The 24386-nt window shown below is 43.7% G+C and overlaps 1 protein-coding gene across 3 annotated transcripts in view; it reads right to left on the bottom strand.

The window, feature by feature from the left end:
* The window catches only part of LOC124554075 (mucin-17-like), a 113857-nt gene that overhangs the window by 16660 nt on the left and 72811 nt on the right, over nucleotides 1-24386 (bottom strand). For 2 of the 3 annotated variants that reach the window (XM_047128125.1, XM_047128124.1), the window contains 5 exons: nucleotides 22942-23518; nucleotides 20698-20844; nucleotides 19184-19261; nucleotides 14457-14597; nucleotides 3301-3450 (listed from right to left, as the gene is read on the bottom strand). In XM_047128125.1, coding sequence (XP_046984081.1) covers nucleotides 3301-3450; nucleotides 14457-14597; nucleotides 19184-19261; nucleotides 20698-20844; nucleotides 22942-23518 — 1093 coding nt within the window. The remainder of the gene's footprint in view (nucleotides 1-3300; nucleotides 3451-14456; nucleotides 14598-19183; nucleotides 19262-20697; nucleotides 20845-22941; nucleotides 23519-24386) is intronic. The other variant, XM_047128126.1, reaches the window with a different exon arrangement.

The following is a 24386-nucleotide window of genomic DNA, read 5'->3' as shown; positions in this document are numbered from 1 at the left end:
CGCTGACTATTGGCAAATTACCAAACTACGCTGTGGCGGTAGACATGAAAAAACTTTCACGGTTTCTCTTCAAAATGACATGTGTATGATATCTGTACAATGTTTGGTTCTTGTGCAATAAATAATTGAAAGTGTTCCCATACTTTATGTATACCCTGTATATGCCTATTTGGAAGATTTCTTTTGTTCAATGCTGTTTTTTAGAAGAACTGATTTTAATGCATCATAATTAAATTCTCTTCTAACTTTTATGTAGTGTTGCTAATGGTCTCATTGAATGGACATACAGAGTGGGTGACACTAGTATAGGAAAACTGTTCCTCTGTCACGTGATTACACAGAAGTCGCCAAGTGATTTCAGGGAGGACTTTGTGTAAATTTTCTTTTTGTCAGCTGACACTTTTTCATGAAAAACCATTTCATACTTAATAATCGAAATATTTTCTTACTTAACATTTGCGTGTATTGAGGAGCGTGACGGCTGCAATTCTGTTGTTTAATGTAGTTTTTTCTAAATTTATGGGTAACTTTTATTAACAAATGACTTCAGAGTCTATTGTGTTGAATTACACTAATTTTTGGAGTGTTTTCGATTTTTAAACGCATTTATAAGAAAAGTAAAGGTTCCTAACATCAATCAATCGTTCTGTCCCTCGACTTCCAGCTACCTGTTATAACTCAAACCAGAAATGGTATCCAACAAAACAATACAGTCACTATTTTAGTAAAAGTTGTAGCGCATATATATATATATATATATATATATATATATATATATATATATATATATATGAATATAATAGAGGGGAACATTCCACGTGGGAAAAATATATCTAAAAACGAAGATGATGTGACTTACCAAACGAAAGTGCTGGCAGGTCGATAGACACACAAACAAACACAAACATACACACAAAATTCAAGCTTTCGCAACCAACGGTTGCTTCGTCAGGAAAGACGGAAGGAGAGGGAAAGATGAAAGGATGTGGGTTTTAAGGGAGAGGGTAAGGAGTCATTCCAATCCCGGGAGCGGAAAGACTTACCTTGGGGGAAAAAAGGACAGGTATACACTCGCACACACACACACACATATCCATCCGCACATACACAGACACAAGCAGACATTTTCGTATATATATATATATATATATATATATATATATATATATATATATATATATAGAAATGCTATGAGATCAAGATGTTGCTGTGTTCGATTATATTGTTTATTAATATGGTCTTCAATGGTCTTCTTTTGGTGTGAGTGCCATCTTCAGGTTATCTGTGGCAAGTATGTAATTTGGAGTTTGATTAAAAATTTCAAATTTTGGAATGGATAACACAACATATTATAGAATTATGATTTGCCATGTACACCAGGTGGTCTTGATATCTATAAGAGGTTGATGTCGCAGTTTCTGTCATGCTACTGTATAAGCTTGCTTGTTTGATGTTGATGGAGCTACTGTGGCTGTTAAACTTTTGCTGAAACAGTTATATACTGCTCCAGTTTTAACTGCTCCAGGAAAAGTTAAACGCACACTACAGCTCCATCAGTATCAAAGGAGCAAACTTACATAGTTGTGCAAGAGCGAGTGAGACATTGATGTCATGCAGATATCAAGACCACCTGAGGTACATAGCAAATCATAATTGTATAATATGTTGTATTGTCTACTCTAAAATTTGAAATATGCTACCAAATTATGTACTTTCCACACATGACCTGACGATGGCAGTCACACCGAAATATGCCTACTTCAGTGAACTATATAATGGAACACAGCAACGTCTTGGTATCATAGCATTACATTCAACGTCCTTATATGAGATATACAATGCAGCGGGCCCACATGAGTGCAAATTGTAGCATATTTCCCAAATATCTGCGTTTATTGAAACATATCCGTTCTGATCTGAATGTAATTCACACACCTATTTCAATGTCAAATTTTACGAAGGGAATAAATTTTCCTAATAACTACACTGAAGCGCCAAAGAAACAGGTGCAGGTCTGTGTATTCACATACAGAATTACTTAAGCAGGCAGAATATGGCGCTGCGGTCGCCAACGCCTATGTAAGGCAACAAGTGTCTGGCGCACTTGTTACATCTGTTACTGCTACTACAATGGCAGGTTCTCAAGATTTAAGTGAGTTTGAATGGGGTGTTATAGTCGGCGCACGAGCGGTGGGGCACAGCATCTCCGAGGAAGCGATGCAGTGGGGATTTCCCGTACGACCACTTCACGAGTGTAACGTGAATATCAGGAATCTGGTAAAACATCAAATCTCTGACATCGCTGGGGCCAGAAAAGGATCCTGCAAGAATGGGACCAACAATGACTGAAGAGAATCGGTCAACGTGATAGATGTGCAACTCTTCCACAAATTGCTGCAGATTTAAATGTTGGGCCATCAACAAGTGTCAACGTGATAACCATTCAACAAAACATCAACGATATGGGCTTTTGGACCCAAGACCCACTCCTGTAACCTTGATGACTGCACAACACAAAGCTTTACACATCGCCTGGGCCCGTCAACACTGACATCTGACTGCTGATGACGGGAAACATGTTACCTGGTTGGACGAGTCTTGTTTCGAATTGTATCAAGTGGATGGACATATGAGGGTATGGAGACAGCCTTATGAATCCAATGACCCTGCATGTCAGCAGGGGCTGTTCAAGCTGGTGTATGCTCTGTTGCAGTGTGGGGCATGTCCTGTTGGATTGACGTGGGACCCCTGATACATCTGACAGGTGACATGTACGTATGATCATCTGCATCCATTCACGCGCACTGTGCATCCGAAGGCTTCGGCAATTCCAGAAGGACAATGCGACACTAGGCATGTCCAGAACTGCGACAGAGTGGCTCCAGGAACACTCAGTATAATTTAAACACTTCCACTGGCCACCAAAATCCCAAGGCATGAATATAATTGAGCATATTTGGGATGCCTGGCAACGTGCTGTTCAGAAGAGATCTCCACCCACTCGTACTCTTACGGATTTATGGACAGCCCTGCGGGATTCATGATGTCAGTTCCTTCCAGCACTACTTCAGACACAGTCGAGTACATGCCACGTCGTGCTGCGGCAATTATGCGTGCTCACAGGTTCTCTACATGATGTTGGGCAGGTGTAACAGTGTCTTTGTTTCTTCAGTGTATATATCAACATTTAAAAAATACAATAATGTGACATCTGTCTTTTTGGGCATAACACTTGGTTCAAAACCCACATGCGCTGTTCTATGAATGTGAAGAAAGGGCACATGTCGTGACAAAACTCACCTCAGCAGAGTGATGGCGGTGCTATCGGTTGAGAGAGTCGGGCTGGCAACTGTGGGTGTGGTAGCTGAGGCGGAAGTCTGGCTGTGGTCGCCGTTGTTGCTCTGCAGCTGAGTGGTGGGGGCGACTGAGATCTCTGTAGAGGCTGGAGTGCTGTGAGGGGAGAAGCTACTTGAAAAAGTGCATTCACATGCAGGCCAGAGGGCAGCTTACTGCAGGCACTAACAGCTGGGGGATTGTCCACACACAGATATTAGAACACACATAGTCAACAACAGTAATATGCATACTTAGACAAATTACTTACTGTCGACCAGATCATTTTACAGTTTCGCTCTGAGCCCCTCATACAAGTAGCTTAGCACACCAAACAACAGTTTGTACATAATAAAGCACGACTGGAAAGTACATACAAGTTTCAATAGTTATGCTGGAGTGGTACAGCTACGATTGGACAGTTTAGTTTGAATACATAACAACGAAAATCACACAGAAATTGAAACAGCAATATCCTTTTAACATACGAGGTGCGACAATAAAGTAATGAGACTGATTTTACTTGCAAGATGTGGCAACCCTGCAGGCTTGTGTAGGCCCAATATCTTTGACCTTGGTCTATAAGCTGATTCTAGTCAAAGTGGCACATCGATGCAGCTGCTCAGTAGTGGGTTGTGTTGTAATAAGTCAAAACGTGTTTGTGTCTCTCGTCACGGACATAAAACCGCATAAAATTGCGCAATGGTATGCCATTTCTTTTTGCGTTAAACTGGGTGAAAACGCGTCGACAATTTACGGTAAGCTTCACAAGGCTTTTGGAGAGGAGGTTATGTCAAGAGCTCAAGTTTTTCATTGGCAAAAAATGTTTGGTGAAGGCAGAACGAATGTTGTAGACGAAGACCGCAGTGGACGACCAGTAACCTCACGGATGGATGTCAACTTGGCCAGGGTGCGTGAACTCGTACGATCTGATCGAAGATTGTCCGTGAAAATGATTGCAGAAGAACTGAACATCAATAGAGAAACAGTTCGTCTAATAATAACTGAAGATCTTGGTATGAGAAAGATTTGTGCAAAAATGGTCCCCAAAAATCTCACATCACAACAGCAAGAAACACGGAAAAATGTGGCAGCCGATCTGTTAGAGCAAACGGAAATCAATCCAGAATTGTTGAGCCGTGTTACCACTGATGATGAAAGTTGGTTTTTTCAGTACGATCCAGAGACAAAACGCCAAAGTTGGCAATGGTGCTGAAAGGGATCACCCAGACCAAAAAAAAGCTCGCATGTCAAAGTCAAACGTTAAATGCATGCTTGTCTGCTTCTTTGATTCCAAGGGAATTGTTTATTAAGAGTGGGTGCCTCCTGGACAAACAGTTAACCGATATTACTACAAAAAAATATTAGAAAGACTTTGTAAAAGAGTGCCTCATGTCTGTGCCAATATTGCTGATAATAGGATTCTGCATCACGATAATGCGGCATCCCATACTGCTCTGCCAGTACAGCAATTTTTAGCCTCAAAACAAATTTCAGTACTACCACAGCCACCTTATTCACCAGACATCGCTCTGTGGAACTTTTTTTCTATTTCCAAGAGTCAAAACGGCAGTCAAGTGACACCATTTTCAAATAACACAAGATGTCCAAAAAGGTGTGACGAGGTTCTTGGAGGATATTACGGAAGATGAGTTCAAGAAATGTTACAATCAGTGGCAGAAACGTTGGCAAAAGTGAGTGCAATCATATAGGAACTACTTTGAAGGAGACAACACTAAACTTGATTAAAACGGTAAGCAACATTTTTTTTCACATCAGTCTCATTACTTTATTTTCGCATCTCGTACATGGCGTGCGACTGCCATTATCAGTGTTTGTAGCTCACATGTCTGGAGTCAGGTTGAAAGAAGGACAGATGAGACACGGAGGTGCTAAAAATCTCTTTGTGTTATTCTGTATCTACATCTATACCATACTCCGCAAGCCACCTAATGGTGCGTGGCGGAGGATACTTCTGGTACCAGTTTCTGATCTCTCGAATCCTGTTCCACTCGCGAATAGTGCGTGGGAAGAATGATTGTCGGTAAGCCTCTGTATTGGCTCTAACTTCTCGAATTTTCTCCTCATGGTCAGTATGCGAGATGTATGTGGGAGGGAAGTAATATGTTGTCTGATCGTCCTGAAAAGTGCTGTCCCGAAATTTCAATAGTAAATCTCTCGGTGATGCACGGCGCCTCTCTTGTAACGTCTGCCAGTGGAGATTGTTTAGCATCTCTGTAACACTCTCTCGCCAGCTAAACGACCCCGTGACGAAATGCACCGCTCTTCGTTGGATCTTCTATCAGTCCTATCTGATAGGGTTTCCACATAGATGAAAAATACTCAAGAATCAGGCTAACAAGCGGCTTTTAAGCCATTTCTCTCGTGGATGAGTTTCATTTCCCTAAGATTCTTCCGATGAATCTGAGTCTGGTGTCTGATTTTCCCACTATATTTTCTATATGGTCATTCAACTTAAGGACGCTCTGGATAGTTACGGGCAGATAATTTACGGCAGACGCTGTCTCCAGCTGTTTGTAATCAATAGTGTAGCTGTATAGTAGTTGATTTCTCTTCCTATGTATGCGCAATATGTTACATTTATTTACGTTCAGGGTCAACTGCCAGAACCTGCACCATTCATCAATTCTCTGCAAGTCGTTCTGCAAATTCTTACTATCTTCTGGCGTTGCTACTTTGGTATAAACAACTGCACCATCTGCGAATAGCCTTAAAGAGCATCGGCCACTTTCTACTAAATCATTTACATATACTGTAGACAGTGTCGGTCCTATCACTTTTCCCTGTGGCACTCCAGATATTAGCTTTACATTTGTCGATTTAGTTCTGTTAAGAGCGACGTGTTGAGTTCTATCTGCAAGAAAGTCTTGAATCCAATCACAGGTCTGCTCCGATACTCCGTTAGCTTGTATTTTTTTCATTAAATGCCAATGTGGGACGGTGTCAAATGCCTTACTGAAATCAAACAACACGGCATCTGGTGGCTAACACACAATAAATCCACCTAGAAAGGAATATGAAGTAAACATAGGAAAGAATAATGTACACTGAGATAAGTCTTGGCATAACGATACGTGTAGGTATGGACGGCCGCAGTATCACGCACACAACGTACAGAAGGGTAGTTCACTGGCAGAGCTGTCGCTTGTACTCGGGTAGGACATGTGGAAAGGTTTCTGATGTGATTATGAGTGCGCGACTGGAAATAACAGACTTGGAACACCGAGAGGTAGTTTGAGCTAGATGCGTGGGGCACTCCGATATGGATACCACAATTAGGACATTACCACTCATCGCAGACAATGCAGTGGGTGACGTGCTTCACTTAACGAATGCGAGCGATAGTGTTTGCGTAGAATTGTCAATGCTAATGGACAATAAATGCTGTGTCATATAATGGGGTACACACGAGGAACGTATTCGTTTGTAGAGTGATTAAAATTTTGCGGTAATGTGGTATGGCAGCAGATGTCCGACTCGAGTGCCTTTAATAACAACACGACATTGCCTACAGTATCTCTCGTGGGCTTGTGACCGTATCGGTTGGGCTCTAGAAACCTGGAGACCGTGGCCTGTTCAGATGAGTCCTGATTTCAGTTAGTAAGTTCTGATGGTAGGGTTCGAGTGTGGCGCGGTCCCCACGAAACTATGGACCCAGATTGTCTGCAAGACACTGTGCAAGCTGGTGGTGGCTCCAAAATGCTGTGGGATGTGCCTACATGGAATGGACTGGGTCGTCTGGTCCAACCTGAACCTACAATTGACTGGCAGTAGTTATGTTCAGCTACTTGCGACCATTTGTAACCATTCAAGCATTTCATGTTCCCAAACAATAATTGGTTTGAAGACCATTCTGGACAGTTCGAGCATTTTATTTAGTGAACCCAATTCGCTGACATGAATCCTATCGAAAATTTGCTGCACATAATCGAGATGTCGCTTTGTGCACAATATCCTGAATCCTCAACACTTTTGTAATTATGGACAGCTACAGGCAGGATGGCCCAGTGTTTCAGCAGGGGACTTCTAACGACTTGTTGAGTCGGTGCCACGGGCTAAAAGATCTCTGACATGGTATTAGGAAATATCCCAAGACTTTCATCACCTCAGTGTGGTACCACTGGTTCGATGTTTTGAGAGGTTGCCAGAATGTGTGACCTCACCTTCTACCGCTACTGATGGCCCAAAAAATGTTCATTGACATCTGTATTCCGTGAGAAAACATGTGTAATGGTAGCAATTCTGTCTTGGGATTGGATGGGAAAAACATGAAACGGCACATGTGCCAGGAATAACGTGCTACAGTGACTGTACGACAAAGAGGTGCTTACGTAAATGGTGCCGCTGGGCGAGGCGGATCTCACAACAAAAAATAGAAGTGACCTCTTTGTCTGCGCGCAACAGAAGCTGCTTGAAAACGCGCCATCACGCCTATGTCGACCAGACTGATGTCAGCCAAGACGTCATTTCCATCTCACCGCTAGCTACTCGCTTTTCAAACAAACAAACTGAGACCAAGTATATACACAATGTCATCAAAAGTATCCGGACACCCGCAAAAACATACTTTTTTCATATTACCTGTATTGTGTTGCCACCTACTGCCAGGTACTGCATATCAGCGATCTCACCAGTCATTAGACATCGTGAGAGAACACAATGGGGTGCTCAGCGGAACTCACGGACTTCGACGTGGTCAGGTGATTGGATGTCACTTATATCATACATTTGTACGCGAGATTTCCACACTCCTAAGCATCCGTAGGTCCACTGTTTCCCATGTGGTAGTGAAGAGGAAAAGTGAAGAGATACATACACCACAAAAGCGTACAAGCCGACCTCGTCTTTTGACTGATAGAGACTGCCGACTGTTGAAGAGCGTTGTAATGTGTAATAGGCAAACATCTATCCAGACCATCACACAGAAATTCCAAACTGCATCAGGATCCACTGCAAGTACTATGACAGTTAGGTGGGAGGTGAGAGAACTTGGATTTCATGGTCGAGCATCTGCTCATAAGCCACAGATCACGCCAGTAAATGCCAAACGACGCCTCGCTTGGTGTAAGGAGCGTAAACACTGGGCGATAGAACAGTGGAAAAACGTTGTGTGGAGTGACGAATCACGGTACATGATGTGGTGATCTGATGGCAGGGTGTGGGTATGGCGAATGCCGGGTGAACGTCATCTGCAATCGTGTGTAGTGCCAACAGTAAAATTCGGAGGCGGTTGTGTTGGTGTGGTCGTGTTTTTCATGGAGGAGACTTTCTCCCCTTATTGTTTTGCGTGGCACTATCACAGCACAGGCCTACATTGATGTTTTAAGCACCTTCTTGCTTCCCACTCTTGAAGAGCAATTTGGGAATGGCGATAGCATCTTTCAACATGATCGAGCGATTGTTCATAGTGCACAGCCTGTGGCAGAGTGGTTACACGACAATAACATCATTGTAATGGTCTGGCCTGCTCAGAGTCCTGACCTGAATCCTATCGAACACCTTTGGGATGTTTTGGAACGCCTACTTCGTGCCATTGCTCACTGACTGACATCGATTCCTCTCCTCAGTGCAGCACTCCGTGAAGAATGGGTTTTCATTCCCCAAGAAACCTTCCAGCACCTGATTGAAGCTGTCATCAAGTCTAAAGGTAGGCCAACACCGTACTGAAATCCAGCATTACCGATGGAGGGCGCCACGAACTTGTAAGTCATTTTCAGCCATGTGTCCGATTACTTTTGATCACATAGTGTATATCCTACAATATTACAAATGACTTTTGTGTAATGAAGTAGATATGTAACACCTTAATTTTAATGAGCTGCCATTTGTCTCAAGTAGTTCAGCTTCCACGAGTTCCTGAGTGAGTGCTATTCGGCTGTTGTCAAGAAATAGGTGCCCATTGTAAGTATTTTTCAAATATTCAAATTTTTGTGAATTCCTAAGGGACCAAACTGCTGATATCATCTGTCCCTAGACTGACACACAACTTAAGCTAACTTATGCCAAGAACAATATATACATCCATGCCCGAGGGAGGACTCGCCGAACTTCCGGAGGGAGATGCCATGCATTCCGTGACTTAGCGCCTCAAACCGCGCGGCAAATATTTTTCTCCACGAGAAACTGGACACGTAGCGGATAAACATGATCTCTTCATATCTTGACTTGGATTACAAGTGGTGTTTAACGTATAAGAAATTATAGATAGTATACTTTTAAAAGTAAAAGTCGCACTAGAAGATGGCGGCAGATGTAGTTGTGCATTTCCGTCGAGTCGTTTAATGCGCAGGAACATACTGTAATATCAAAAAGCTGTGGGATGTAGAATTTCTACGAACTGCATTTAGTCATTTTCTTCGTCGCGGACGAAAGTCCTCCACGTCGCTCCTTATTCGTCATGTACACTATGTGATCAATAGCATCCGGACACAAGGCTGAAAATGACTTACAAGTTCGAGGCACCCTCCATCGGTAATGCTGGCATTCAATACGGTGATGGCCCACCCTTAGCCTTGATGACAGCTTCCACTCTAGCAGGCATACGTTCAATCCAGTGCTGCAAGGTTTCTTGGGGAATGACAGCCCATTCTTCACGGAGTGCTCCACTGAGGAGAGGTTCGAAAACATCCCAAAGGTGTTCTGAAGGATTCAGGTCAGGACTGTGCAGGCCATTCCACTATAGGGGTGTTATTGTGTGTAACCACTCCGCCACAGGCCGTGCATTATGAACAGGTGCTCGATCGTGTTGACAGATGCAATTTCCATCCCCAAATTGCTCCTCAACAGAGGGAATCAAGAATTTGCGTAAAACATCAATGTAGGCCTGTGGCGGGATAGCGCCACGCAAAACAAAGGGTGCAAGCCCCCTCGATGAAAAACACGACCACACCGTAACACCACCACCTCCGAATTTTACTGTTGGCACTACACACGCTGGCAGATGATGTTCACCGGGCATTCGCCATACTCACACCCTGCCATTGGATCACCACATTGTGTACCGTGATTTGTCAGTCCACACAAGTTTTTCCACTGATCAATCATCCAGTTTTTACGCTCCTTACACCAAGCGAGGCGTCGTTTGGGATTGCCAGTGTGATTTGTGGTTTATGAGCAGCCGCTCGACCATGAAATCCAAGTTTTCTCACCTCCCGCCTAACTGTCATAGTACTTGGTGGATCCTGATGCAGTTCGGAATTCTTGTGTGATGGTCTGGATAGATGTCTGCCTATGACACTTTAAGATCCTCTTCAACTGTCGGCGGTCTCTGTCAGTCAACAGAAGAAGTCAGCCTATACACTTTTGTGCTGTCCGTGTCCCTTGCCGTTTCCACTTCACTATCACATCGGAAACAGTGGACCTAGGGATGTTTAGGAGTGTGGAAATCTCGCGTACAGACGTATGACGCAAGTGACGCCCAATCACCTGACCACGTTCGAAGTTCCGCACAGCGCCCCATTCTGCTCTCTCACGATGTCTAATGACTGCTGAGGTCGCGGATAGGGAGTACCTGGCAGTAAGTCTCAGCACATTCCACATACTGTGAAAAACGTATGTTTTTGGAGGTGTTCATGTGCTTTTGATTACTTAGAGTATGTTGTGTAATGAAGACTCATAGTTGTGAGCTAAACACAGCGAATTAACCTCTAATGATCGAAAGGATTGGTTTACTAAGTTTTACAGTATATTTATGAGTGGCAGTGAGGTGCCCAGAAGTTTCAGTAGTGATTAAATCGTATCTCGAAACACTGGATATGTGTTGTAATCAGATCGACCATTCTTTCAACAGAAATTAGATATTTTCCATTCGTGTTAATTGGCAAGAATGGAGGTTTAACACAGTAAGAAATGGAAGCTGACATGTTTCTGAAGTTGTACAGTAGTGACTGCTGGTAATTTTTCTCATGCTAATGAAATCACAGTCAGTGTCAAAGAAGTCTGGTACACAAATCGAACTTCGTCTCGACACACTCTAAAAATTTCAAAATCGTGTAGTTCACAGAAAATGACAATGATAAATCCAAGTTCTGACTGTTCTGAAAGTAGACTCTGACTATAGATAAACTTTCACTTGCTACTGAATACATAAAATCAGACAATGGGTGCACTAACCTGACGATCTCAAACTGGCAACAACTGAATGGGAAAAACCCTTAAGATAGTGTTAATTGTCAAGTAGTGTTTACTCTGAATTGATGCAGTGTGTATAATGGAATTTCTACCAACTTCAAAAAGATAAAGAGTTTTCAGTATGTGTTGTGCTCGCAACTTAAATTTTAAACTAAAGTAATTCATTGAAAAGTGTCCTCCAGTTGTGTGTTCTGAATTGAATAGTGAAGTGAGAACTAATTTCTGTTTGGACTGGTTCCAAATAGTGCAGTGATTTGATCGAACTTTGACTGAGCTAATCTCTCAAGTTTCATAATTAAAGTAAATGCAGGAAAGTGTCTTAGGTCAGTGTTTAATCCAAAGGAGTGAGTGTATTCTGTTTAACACTGTGACCAGGAGAAACTTCTTTAATTTTTTTTATTTTACACATCTAGTTTCGTAGTACCAAATTAAGGAGCCAGTCTCAAAGGTCAAGGAACGTGTCAGTACATGAAAGTACAACATAAAAGTGATAGCAGACAATATAAAGTGTTTATGAACCCAAAAAAAGACAAGTCATAAGTTCATGTAAATGCAATCAACAACATAACACAGGGATCAGCTTAATTTTTCAAGGACTTATCGACAGAATAGAAGGAGTGACGCATGAGAAAAAACTTCAGTTTAGATTTGAAAGCTTGTGGATTATTACTAAGATTTTTGAATTCTTGTGGTAGCTCACTGAAAATGGATGCAGCAGTATATTATACATCTTTCTACAAAAGAGTTAAGGAATTGCGACCCAAATGGAGATCGGATTTCTGCCTTGTATTAACTGAGTGCAAACTGCTAATTCTTGGGAATAAGGTGATATTGTCAACAAGAAACGACAGCAAAGTGTTTGTATATTGAGAGGCCAATCTTAGAAAACCCAGACTATTGAACAAGGCTCGACAAGAGATTCATGAACTTAGATTTACTTAAAACACACAATTAAGTAGCATGGTACTTAAATGGAACTTTGGACGATTTTGGTGGAGCGAGTGAGATGTGTTAGTTAAATATTTTACCTCAGAGGTGTAACTTAAGTGTTCTCCTTTCGTACTTTGTCAAAGACAGTACATCTTTGGTTAGAGTTCTAACACTAACAACTGACATTGACTGATGTTCAAGATATTCGGCTCCACGGAACTTGGAAGCACGTGTCAGATCTACAGAGGATAATGGCTGTGCACATCACTATAGTCACACTCTGCAGGCATCTTCGAAGTGTGGTGTATGCTCTCATCGTTCTCGTCATCTTGAGTAGTACATCTCGACATTTCCTGTTGCAACCACAGCCATTATTGTCTTGCAGTGCAGCGTAGAGATAAGTACATGAGGCTGAAGCTCTAACTGCAGCTACAGGTTTATGGTCAGGCAGGAGCAAGCTAGTGGGTGTACGAATAAGTGTGAGATTCAGATGCAGACAAGGGGAGCTCTGCTGGTGAATAACAAGGTACGTTATGAGGATATTACCAAATACACACACAAAAAAAAGTTTTGCACCACCCCAGTGCCCAGAACTCCTGAAGATAGACGTTGACTGTGGATATTGTATCACAGGCACAGTCCCTTTGACTGTTCAGAGATGTCACTAAACCTGCCCTAAGATGTAAATACAACAGCCCATCAGTTCCAGTCATTCCACCAGGAAGGAGGTACATGGCTTGTGTTGCCTGTAGTTCAACCACACCTAGAAAAACAATAGCGCGGTTCGATCGCATCTCTATTATTACTTTGTGCCAGGAAGGGCTCTCAAGAATGGAAGTGTCCAGGTATCTCAGAGAGAACCGAAACGATGTTGTTTGAAAATGGAGGAGATACAGAGAGACATGAAGTGTCGATGATATGCCTCACTCAGGGTGGCCAAGGGCTACTACTGCAGTGGATGACCGCTACTTACGGATTATGGCTCGGAAGAACCCTGACAATAACGCCACCATGTTGAATAATGCTTTTCGTGCAGCTACAGAACATCTTGTTACGACTCAAACTGTGCACATAAGCTCCATGGCGAGGTCCATCCTTGCAACCATGACACAATGCAGCGAGGTACAGATGAGCCCAACAACGTGCCGAATGGACTGCTCAGGATTGGCATTATGTTCTCTTCAACGATGAGTGCTGCATATGCCTTCAACCAAACAACTGTCAGAGAAGTGTTTGGAGGCAACCCGGTCAGGCTGAACATGTTAGACACACTGTCCAGCGAGTGCAGCAAGGCGGAGGTTCCCTTCTGTTTTGGGGTGGCATCATGTGGGGCCGACGTATGCAGCTGGTGCTCATGGATGGCCCCGTAGTGGCTGTACGATACGTGAATGTCATCCTTTCATCAATAGTGCAACCACATTGACAGTGTATTGGCGAGGCATTCGTCTTTGTGGACGACAACTCGCGCCGCCATCTTGCACATCCTGTGAATGGCTTCCTTCAGGATAATGACATCACTCAACTAGAGGGGCCAGCATGTTCTCGAGATGTGAACCCTATCGAGCATACCTGGGATATACTGAAAAGGGCTATTTATGGACGAAGTGACCCACTAACCACTCTGATGGATCTACGCCGAATCGCTGGTGAGGAGACAGACAATGTTGATGATCAGTGCGTTGATGAACTTTTGGATAGTATGTCAAGTCGAATACAGGCATGCATCAATGCAAGAGGACGTGCTACTGGGTATTAGAGGTATTGGTGTGTACAGCGGTCTGGACCACCATCTCTGAAGGTCTCGCTGTATGGTGGTATAACATGCAATGTGTGGTTTTCATGAGCAATAAAAAGGGCGGAAATGGTGCCTATGTTGATCTATATTCTAATTGACTGCACAGATTCTGGAAATCTCGGAACCGAGCTGATGCAAAACTTTTTTTGATGTGTGTACAATAAAACGATATTTGCTTTTCTAACTTATGCCGCTGCACGCTGTACTATGGATGTGGAAAAAGAGCACATGTAGTAATGGAACTCACTGCAGAGTAGAGGCGGTGCTGCCATCAGGCCAGAGTGTGGAGTGCAGAGTCGTGGGTGGTGCAGCTGTGACCGAAGTCCAGCCACGGTTGCTGTGCAGCTCAGTAGCGGGGGTGGTCCTGCCGTCTGCAGTTGCTGGCAGTCTGCACAGAGAGGCAATGGTTAGGATAGTATTTCACCTGGAGGCTGGAGGACAGCTTACCACAGACAGTAGTACTGAGGAATTGTGCACACACACACACACACACACACACACACACACACACACACACACACACACACACACAAATAATGGGATACACATTGCCGACAAAAACAGTGGTTCAGCTAAGATACATGACTTACCATTGCTCTAATCAGTTTACACTATGCTTCTCCAGAGTTCCCCAAAGCAATAGCCTGGCATCTGAATCGACCGCGTGCACCGAAATAAAGCAGAGATGAAAGGTACATACAAGAGTCGACAGTTATGCTGGACTGATGTGACAATGACTGGTAGGCAGATTTAGAATACATAACAACAATCACTCATAAATTTCAAAGGCAACAACACTTTATGTACTACATATAGTTCAATTATCGTGCCTGGGCATCAGCCACTGGTCTGTAGGATATAGAGAACAGTAAATGGGGAGGCTAAAGAGCTCTTTGAGTTATTCCATTCCAGCTGTCTGCAGAAAGAAGGCATGAAAATAAATCGAACATACAAAAATATGGAAAATACAATTAAAAACGATAAATGAAACCAGTGATATGATGTAAGAAGGCGTTAACATGTGTGATGTTACTTCCTGGGGCTATCAAAAACTAAACTAAACCCCTCCCAAACAGGCCATGAAGACCCAACGGTTCCGACCCGCCGCCGTGTCATCCTCAGCCCATTGGCGTCACTGGATGGGGATATGGAGTGGCATGTGGTCAGTACACCACTCTTCTGATTGTATGACGGTTTCCAAGACCAGAGCCGCTACTCAATCAAGTAGCTCCTCAGTTTGCCTCACAAGGGCTGAGTGTACCCCACTTGCCAATAGCACTCGGCAGACCAGATGGTCACCCATACAAGTGCTAGCCCAGCCCGACAGCGCTTAATTTCGGTGATCTGTTGAGAACTGGTGTTGCCACTGCAGCAAGGCCATTTGCTCCTGGGGCTATTTGTGACACTAAAAACCGTAACCGACAGGAGTGTGCCTCGACATCCACAGGGACTCGCGCCAATTGAAACATACGTGCCATTAGAATACACAAGCGCCAACTGCCTGTACTGTTCTGGGACCAGCATGGTGACAATTTCAAACATCACGGGCCCTGGATATGCTGCTGCGCTTTCGACACGGGACAAACAGAGTGGCTGTTGTGTGGTTTTTACCAGTAGGGGAAGCAGATGGCGTGACACAGAAAGCAAGGGTATCTATGTCCGTGTGCTGTGAGAGCTTCTTGAAAGACGCCAACCAAGACATTTCCATTCCACTGCTCATTACTTGATTTCCAAGACAACTGAGAACAATTTTATGTATCCTATAGTAGAAAATAAGTAGATATATAAGAACCAACAATTAATTTTAATCGGGTTCTGGATGTGTCAAATTTTTAAATTTCCATGAGTTCCCCACCATGACTACTTCCGCCACCATTGTCAAGTAAAAGAGGTGCCGGCTGTAACAATTTTTTTTATATTGCTGTCTTAGTGCCCCACGGAAAAGTGTGTAGGCAGCAGATGGTCACTGTCTCTTGAAAGCAAGATCGGTTTCGAAATTCTGCATAATCTAAAAGAACAGAGGTGATATTATTCTTCTAAATGTAAACATCACAAAAGAATTGACCAGCTATGAAATGTTTAAAGGCAGTATGGACATGTGGTGAGTCGAGAATGATAAGTGTAGAATTGAAGGTATGACATTCAGCCGCCAAAATGAACTCGCTAATGTAAAGGAGGTAGAGATCGACTGAAACAAAAAGTTTGCTGGGGTGGATTAAAACTGTTCTGGATCGTGCAATAGGACATCCTCCTCAACATTACCCTTTTTTAATAGAAATAGTCGATACCAGGTATACTTTCGATTCTTGTATAGGTGAACATTATCTCAGCTGTTTAAGTAAATGAATTTCATTTTATTTTGTCTATGATCCATTACATTTCAGGCTAAAATGTATAAAAAAGAAATTAATTTATTACAATCGATATATATGTTCAGTTAAAATTACTCTTCTTTTAGAAATATTTGAAATTACGAAACATCTGGCATACTTAAAATTCATATTATTAATTGCACAATCTAATTCTAATTATTAAATTGGTCTCTGGACTCACTTATAAAAAAATGATATAACTTGATCAAGCTTCTTCTTTTGTCAAGAAAGTTTGTATTCTCTTTTACTTTGTAAACTCTTTGGATTATAGTTAGTACTGCAGAATGTTAGGAATAGTGGGCATGCCTCTGATGGAATCAGACATGTTTTAATTTTGGCATTAACACCGTAATTATTGTTTTTATGGAAGTGACATAAAAGAATGCGAAAAGCAAAGAAAAATGTCACAGAAAGAGAAATTACTTCATCAGTTATCAGATCAACAGGAACCCACTGAGTTAAAGGACTTACAGCCTCAAGATTAATCTCCTAGGCGTGCAGCCAACAACGAGAAAATGAAGTAAGTAAAAAAGGTTTTTTTTATATCTTACGCCTCTCTAAGCTTTTTAAACTAATGAAGAGACTAGAAAATTTAATGTGGGAAGGTAAGATTACAATTGGAACTGTAAACTGGGACTATAGCCTTCCCATTCATGTGCTCTACCAACAGTGCATGTGCTCTACCCGAACGCGACTTTGGACCCGCCCTCATAGCTTTACATCCTTTAATGCCCTACTTTCCAAACTTCTCAAAAGTTCTGCTGCGAAATTTGCAGAACCAGCATTGCCAGAAAAAAGGAAAAAAAATGTTCAAATGTGTGTGAAATCTTATGGGACTTAACTGCTAAGGTCATCAGTCTCTAAGCTTATGTACTACTCAACCTGAATTATCCTAAAATCACACACACACACACACACACACACACACACACACACACACACACACACACACACACACACCCATGCCCGAGGGAGGACTCGAGCCTCCACTGGGACCAGTCGCACAGTCCATGACTGCAGCGCCCTAGACCGCTTGGCTAAGAAAGGAAACACACTCACAGGCTGTGGCTAAGCCACTTCTCCACAATAACCTTTCTACCAGGAGAACGATTCTACCAACCATCGCAGGAAAACTTCTGTGTGATTTGGAATTTATGAGATGTGCTAGTGGAAGTATTATGCGGGGGATCATCAGTTGGTAGAGCAGTTGCCTCCAAAAGGCTAAGGTCCCTGGTGCGATTCCTGGTCCAGGCACCATTTACATGTGCCAGGAAGTTTCATTTGAGTGTACACTCTGTCTCAAAGTGAAAGATTCCGTCTGTGAGCAAGTTTGCTGTCAACAGTCTTAACCTCAGCTTTATTGAAAAATCCATTAAAGTGATATTCCGTTTTTGGTCCATAACACTTGCTGAATGCCCCCGTAAGTTATAATGTGAATGTAGAAAATGTGCGCAGAGAACTTACTGCAGGACAGACGTGGTGGCGTTACAAGGTGTGGGAGAGAGGCGGGGAGCCGTGGACAGTGCAGCTGAGGCAAGAGTCCAGAAATAGTCGCTGTGGTCGTGGTGAAGGGGAGTGGCTGGGGATTCCCCACTGTCTCCAGTGGCTTGCGTGCCCCCACAGAGAGACTGACGTGGCAAAGTGTTTTCATGTGGAGGTCAGACAGCAGATTACTACTTCTGATGGATCGGCCATACACAAATCATATAACACACAGTAACAACGACAGTAATAGGTCCTCTAAGATGAATGAATTACCATTGACCTAATTTATCACTGCTCTTCATGAAAACCCAATACTAGGAGCTTAGCACACTGATCAACACTTCGTAAAAAAAAAAAAAAAAAAAGCACGACTCAAAATTATATACAGGAGCAAAGAGTTATGCTGGAGTGATGTGACAAATATTGGGCATGACTCTGAATACATATCGATAACAACCGTACAGAAATTTAAATCAGAAATAGATTGAAGCCCTTCCTCACCCACACTGACATGATGCCCAACACGAAAGGACTACTGCCATCTCTGCATATTGGTCACTTTTCACTAAGTGATGTCTCGCAGAATGTGGGTACTGCGATGTCTGTGTATGTCTGTTATGATTAACGCCCTCATCTAGAGAGATGGTGATGATGATGATGAAGTCGCATTCTCCTTGACAGAGCGTGGGGGACGATGCAGGAGACCCACACCACTGTACCAGGCAAGGTCCTAGCGGAGGTAGTTTGCCATTGCCCTCCTCTGACGGTAATGGGGATGAATGATGATTATGAAGACGACACAACAACACCCAGTCATCTCGAGGCAGGTGAAAATCCATGACCCCTCCGGCAATTGAACCCGGGACCCCATGGTAGGGAAAAGAGAACACTACCGCGAGACCACGAGCTGCGGACTCTGGAGAAGGATTGGGTCTAAAGTTGAAAGAAGAGTAGCGGTTTGAGGGGAAGTGGGCAAAAGGTCCCTAGGCAAGAGCCAAGGCGAAACACCACTGCGATAGTTGGGGTGGGTTGTAAGAGCAGTAGCCGTTTTGTTGCTGACTGTATAGCTCACGCAAGGGTAGACTTTGTTAGTAATGGGTATCATACAGGTGCATACCTTTGACGTTGTGCAGTGGTGTTACTCGGCGTCTGCAGTGGGGTGCCAGTGTTGGCTTCTCGGTGAGCGTCAGCATATCTGTAACAGTTAGGTTCATCATCGTTTGGTGTCCAATAGGTTATATATCGTATTCAGAGTGTAGGGTAGAGTTGGCGGTTTGTTTGCGCGTCAGTGTGTGAGCTTGTCAGCTTCCCTGCTCTAGCCTGCTTTAATAGCAGCTGGCATATCTAGTCAGTGTTCCTAATTTGTAGGGGCTTGCTTATGTTGTCGCTTGTGGATGTATGTTAGCTCCTAATAGGGGGCTACGCCCAAGCTAATGGCAATAGCCATTAAATGTAGTTCAGGCGTTAGGGACCATGCTGTTGGAGGCACAGTGGTAAGTATGGATGCTAGATAGCTCTCTGTGTTATTCGAAGCTGTTGTCTACTAGAAAGACACCAAAATGAATCCAGAATAAGAATATATGGGAAAATAGAACAGGAAATGTTAAATTAAACCAGAGATATTATGTTGTGACAAGTCGTCAGCATGACTTTCTGATAATAATGATGGCCTAGAAAATGGTCAGCATAGCCCATGTAGCGTGAGAAATCATGGGCGCTGGGGCTAGATCTGCTCTGGTACAAGGATTGTGTTAAAAGTTGAATGTACTGTGCATCGCATCACGCTGTAGATATAGGACGAAGACAAGTACGTCTGTGTGGTTGACACAGACAAGTACGTCTGTGTGGTTGACACTGCTAGGAGAAGTGGATGACGTGACACAAAAGTAAAGGGACATCTATGTCCTTGCACCACAGGCGCTACTGAAAGCGTGTCACTTGACTTGCACACAGCTGACTGGCACCAGACAAGGCGTCATTTCTGCCTCGCCATGTGTTACTTGCCTTTCAAAAAACTATATACTCCAGTTATGTATCACATTATACAAAGCTGTACCACTGTGCACTAAGAGATTTAAATCCTGACAATTAATTTTAATGAGCTTCCACATGTGTCAACACATTGTTCCTCAATGTGTTCTGGATCAAGACCTCTTTGGCTACTGGTAAGTAATACCGTAGCTTCCATTGGTACTTTAGTAACCCACGGTGAGGTGTGTAGGTAGCAGATTATCAATGTCTCTTGAAAGCCCAATTGTTTTACAAATGTTGCATAATATAAAACAAATAAGGAGATAATATTCTTTTAAAATTGAACACAGAAAACATTCACTCAATTGTAAAATGTTTAGGGGCAGTCTGCATACACGGTGAATCGAGAAAAGTATGTGGAGCATCAATGGAATGACATCCACTCTCGAAACTTAGTGCAATTCAGTACATGTATGCTATGAGGGTTGTAGAAATCAACTGAAACAATAAGTTTGCTGTTAACAATCACAAGCTCTGCTTCATTTAAAACATAAAAATGCAATACTGCTAAATTCAATTTTTTTCCACAGCATTTGGTTAGTGCCACCATAAGCAACACTGTGGATGTGGAAGATGTGCGTCTGTAGTGACAGAACTCACCGCAGGTGAGAGAGGGCATTGCCATCAGGTGGAGCGGCTGGGCGTTGAGTGGTGGGTGGTGCGGCTGTGGCAGGGGTCCCGCCGTGGTCGCTGTGTGGCTCAGTGGTGGGGGTGGCCCCGCTGTCACTGTCTCCAACAGCTGGCGCGCTGCACAAAGAGATACTGCTCAGGAGAGTGTCTTCACATGGGGGCCAGAGGGCAGTTTCCTGCAGATGGTACTGATGGGAAATTGACAGCACACAAATAACAGTGGTCAACACATTGCCAACAATGGTAGTAGCTCCAGTAAGATGCATAACTTACCACTGATCTAATCACCGTATCCACCACTTTTGCCGAGCTCCCCATACTGGTATATTACCATACCAAGCAACAGTTTGTACAGAAAGAGGCACATGTGAGAGGTATCTAAACGGGCATAGAAGGCATCAGCAGACTCCTACATGCTCCATAAATCATCGAACATTCGTCGTCCACTTGCACCAGCGTGCACCAAATGATAGGTAGGTGTGAGGGCAATAAACACTGTGTAAGTGTTGTAATGCTTAGAGCCAATATCTGTTCGATGTCCAAATGATATTTAAGATCTGGTCACAGACACTGCCTGTTATGATATGTCATAGTTCGCTACATGACCACAGTGTCATGTCGAGTAACCCGCTTTTCTATAAGTTGAAGGAATACAATGATGCGAATTGGGTTCCCAATTAGAAGTTATGAAATATTGCCTCCTGTAATCTCACAGCATGGAGGTGGGGATCACAGTTCCATCTTTGGCGGAAGGAAGAAAATGCTTCAGACAAAATGTTTGTAGATTTAGCTGTTGAATCGTAAAAATAAAAAGCGAGGGTTCCCACTGAAGCTTTCTAAGTTGCTTTCCACCATCCACACATGGGGTGGGGTGACAGGTTTTGTGTGGTATCGTTGGATTTCTTCCTCTGAACAAACAAATTGGAATTACAACTTTTTTTTAAAACCTTTATATATATAGAAAGAAAGAGAGAGAGAGAGATAGAAATAAATGAGAAGTAAATCAGGCAGGAATTCCAGTGTATCCAATACTGCATAAATATTTAAGCATATAAGAAAGACAAAGGAGATATGTGGGAATTATTAGGCACTACACTTGTAGGAAATACTTGTATTGTGATAGAGTATGCAACAAAGGACAGTTGTATCGATAGGCCCCCATCCCATCAGTATTGTCGTTGTTAGAGATGAATTAGTAACAGCAGTAGGTGGGATAGCGAAGGTCTCAGTAGATGGAACCACTGCAGAGTAGACTGGACAGAAATGAATAACACTGTAGAGATTTTCAGGCAAGATGGGTGGGCAGAGATTTGACCTGCTCCTCCAAGAAGCAAGTACAGCGTCTTGACTGGTAATGTTCTCTCCTGTGCATGCAATAGACTGGAGTGTTCCAAAGTACAGTACACATTTTGGGGATGAAAGGCCCTGCGTCATGTGCAGCTGACTGAGGCTGCCTTGTTGTTGTGAGGGCTAGTTCTTTTTTGCCTTGTGGGGTGTTCACAGGATCTGCGAGGAGCAAGCAGCTGCAACCTGGTGCACATGTGCTCACGTCACCTGCTATAATAGATGTATTCCACACATGCTCCAACTGAGAACAACACACATCTTCTTGGAGCCTAATTTACTTCTGAAAAGTTATTCCTAACGTCGACGTATTGCTTGGAGGAATAAACTAACGATGCTATGGAATTTGCACACATATTGCACACATGTATCTAGAAAGTGAAAAAGAAGCTGTAGTACTGATGTGGGAATAGCGATTACTTCCTCTGTCTGCTTTGTTACAACTAACTTTTCTACAGATGAGTATTCACAGCACAGTAACACGACAGTCGGGAAATTATAATACGTTTCTGGCCTTATTGAACCTTAGTGCAGCGTCGTAAAGAGTTCCCATTGCAAATAATACGTGACGCACATGCTTCTCATCTTTATGTTCCCAATTTACAGCATGTCGCCATTTATAGGTACCTCACTGTCAGCAGCATCAGAGACAACAAGGCTACTTGCATGAACTAGTTAACACTAGCCTAATGGGACACAAAATAGATGGCCATTGATGATACACGACAGACACGTCTAAGGAAACTCAGTGGCAAACAATGTAGGCTGGTAAATTTACACACACACACACACACACACACACACACACACACACACACACACACACACACATATGGAAGTGGACAGCACAGAAGAGTGGCCTATGCTTACCTGGTTTCCATTGGCGTCTCCAAGAGCAGGCGATACACATCAGCCATGTCTTGAGGCTGGGAGCGCAGTGCATCAGCCCAGCCCGGTGTGAAAATCACCTGCACCAAGTGAGCCCTTATGAATTTAATGGCCGCCTGCTTGAGGCTGTCAGAGGAGTGCCTGACCGCGAGAGCAGCCGTGGCCGCCGCTGTCCCGACGGAGAGCTGTGCAGCCAGCTGCAGCTCGCACTCTGCCTTCAGGGCCGACACGCCGTACTTATCAGCGGCGGCCAGCAGTTGTGCAGACATGCTGGGCAGCCGGGGGGCCTGGAGTGTATACAGGTAGGCCAGCAGCTGGCGCAGCACTGGGCCCTCCACGTCCTGGACTGCGACCTGACCATTGCTGGCCTCCAGCGGGTCGTGGCGGAACATGGCTTCGAACACAGGGCTCCTGGAAGCCAGGACAGCCCTGTGCGCTGCAAGACGCGCGTCGCCGGCCACCAGGGTCACCACGGCGCCCTCCCCGGCGTCCAGCAGGGCGCTCAGACCCACAGTTGGGGTCTCCTTAGCCTCCGTTTCTGGTTCCACTGTGGACTGTCCTTAAACACACAGTGTCACTAAGATCCTTCTGCCCCCATAGAACACTCTGTTTACTTACTTGAGCCCTATGCAGATTTGCATCAAGTAACTATTGCGAATATTTTACATTTCATGTGGGTCGCAAGAATATGCTTTCTCTCTCGAAATAATGAAATAGGTGAACAGCTGCAAATCTCAATGTACATTGAAGAGCGAAAGATGCAGGTATAGGCACGCATTTTCAAATACAGAGATATAAACAAGCAGAATACAATGCTGTGGTCGGCAACGCCTGCCTAAGACAACAAGTGTCGGCCGCAGTTGTTAGACCGTTTACCAACTGAGTTTGAACGTGGTGCTATAGTCGGCGCACGAGCCATGGGACACAGCATATCCGAGGTAGCAAAGAAGTGGGGATTTTCCGGTACGACTATCTCGCGAGTGTACCACAAGTATCAGAAATCCGGTATAAACACCAAATCCCTGACAACACTGCGGCTGGAAGAAGATCCTGCAATAACAGAACCAATGACAACTCATGAGATCATTCAACGTGACGGAAGCCCAACCCTTCAGTAAATTGCTACAGATTTCAATGCTGGGCCATGAAGAAGTGTCTGCGTGTGAACGATTCAACGAAACATCATCGATGTGGGCTTTTGGAGCCGAAAGCCCACACGTGTACCCTCGATAACTGCTCGAAACAAAGCTTTATACCTCGCCTGGGCCCGCCAACCTTAACATTCTACTGATGATGACTGGAAACATGTTGCCTGGTCGGACGAGTCTCGTTTCAAACTGTATCGAGCAGATGGACGTGTGCCGGTATGGAGACAACCTCATGAATCTATGGACCCTGCATGTTAGCAGCGGACTGTTCAAGCTGGT

This window comes from Schistocerca americana, chromosome 11 (genome assembly GCF_021461395.2).
Source record: "Schistocerca americana isolate TAMUIC-IGC-003095 chromosome 11, iqSchAmer2.1, whole genome shotgun sequence".
Taxonomy (NCBI): Eukaryota; Metazoa; Arthropoda; class Insecta; order Orthoptera; family Acrididae; genus Schistocerca; species Schistocerca americana.
Note: the sequence above shows the minus strand (reverse complement) of the source record. Positions and strands in the feature narration are given on the sequence as shown.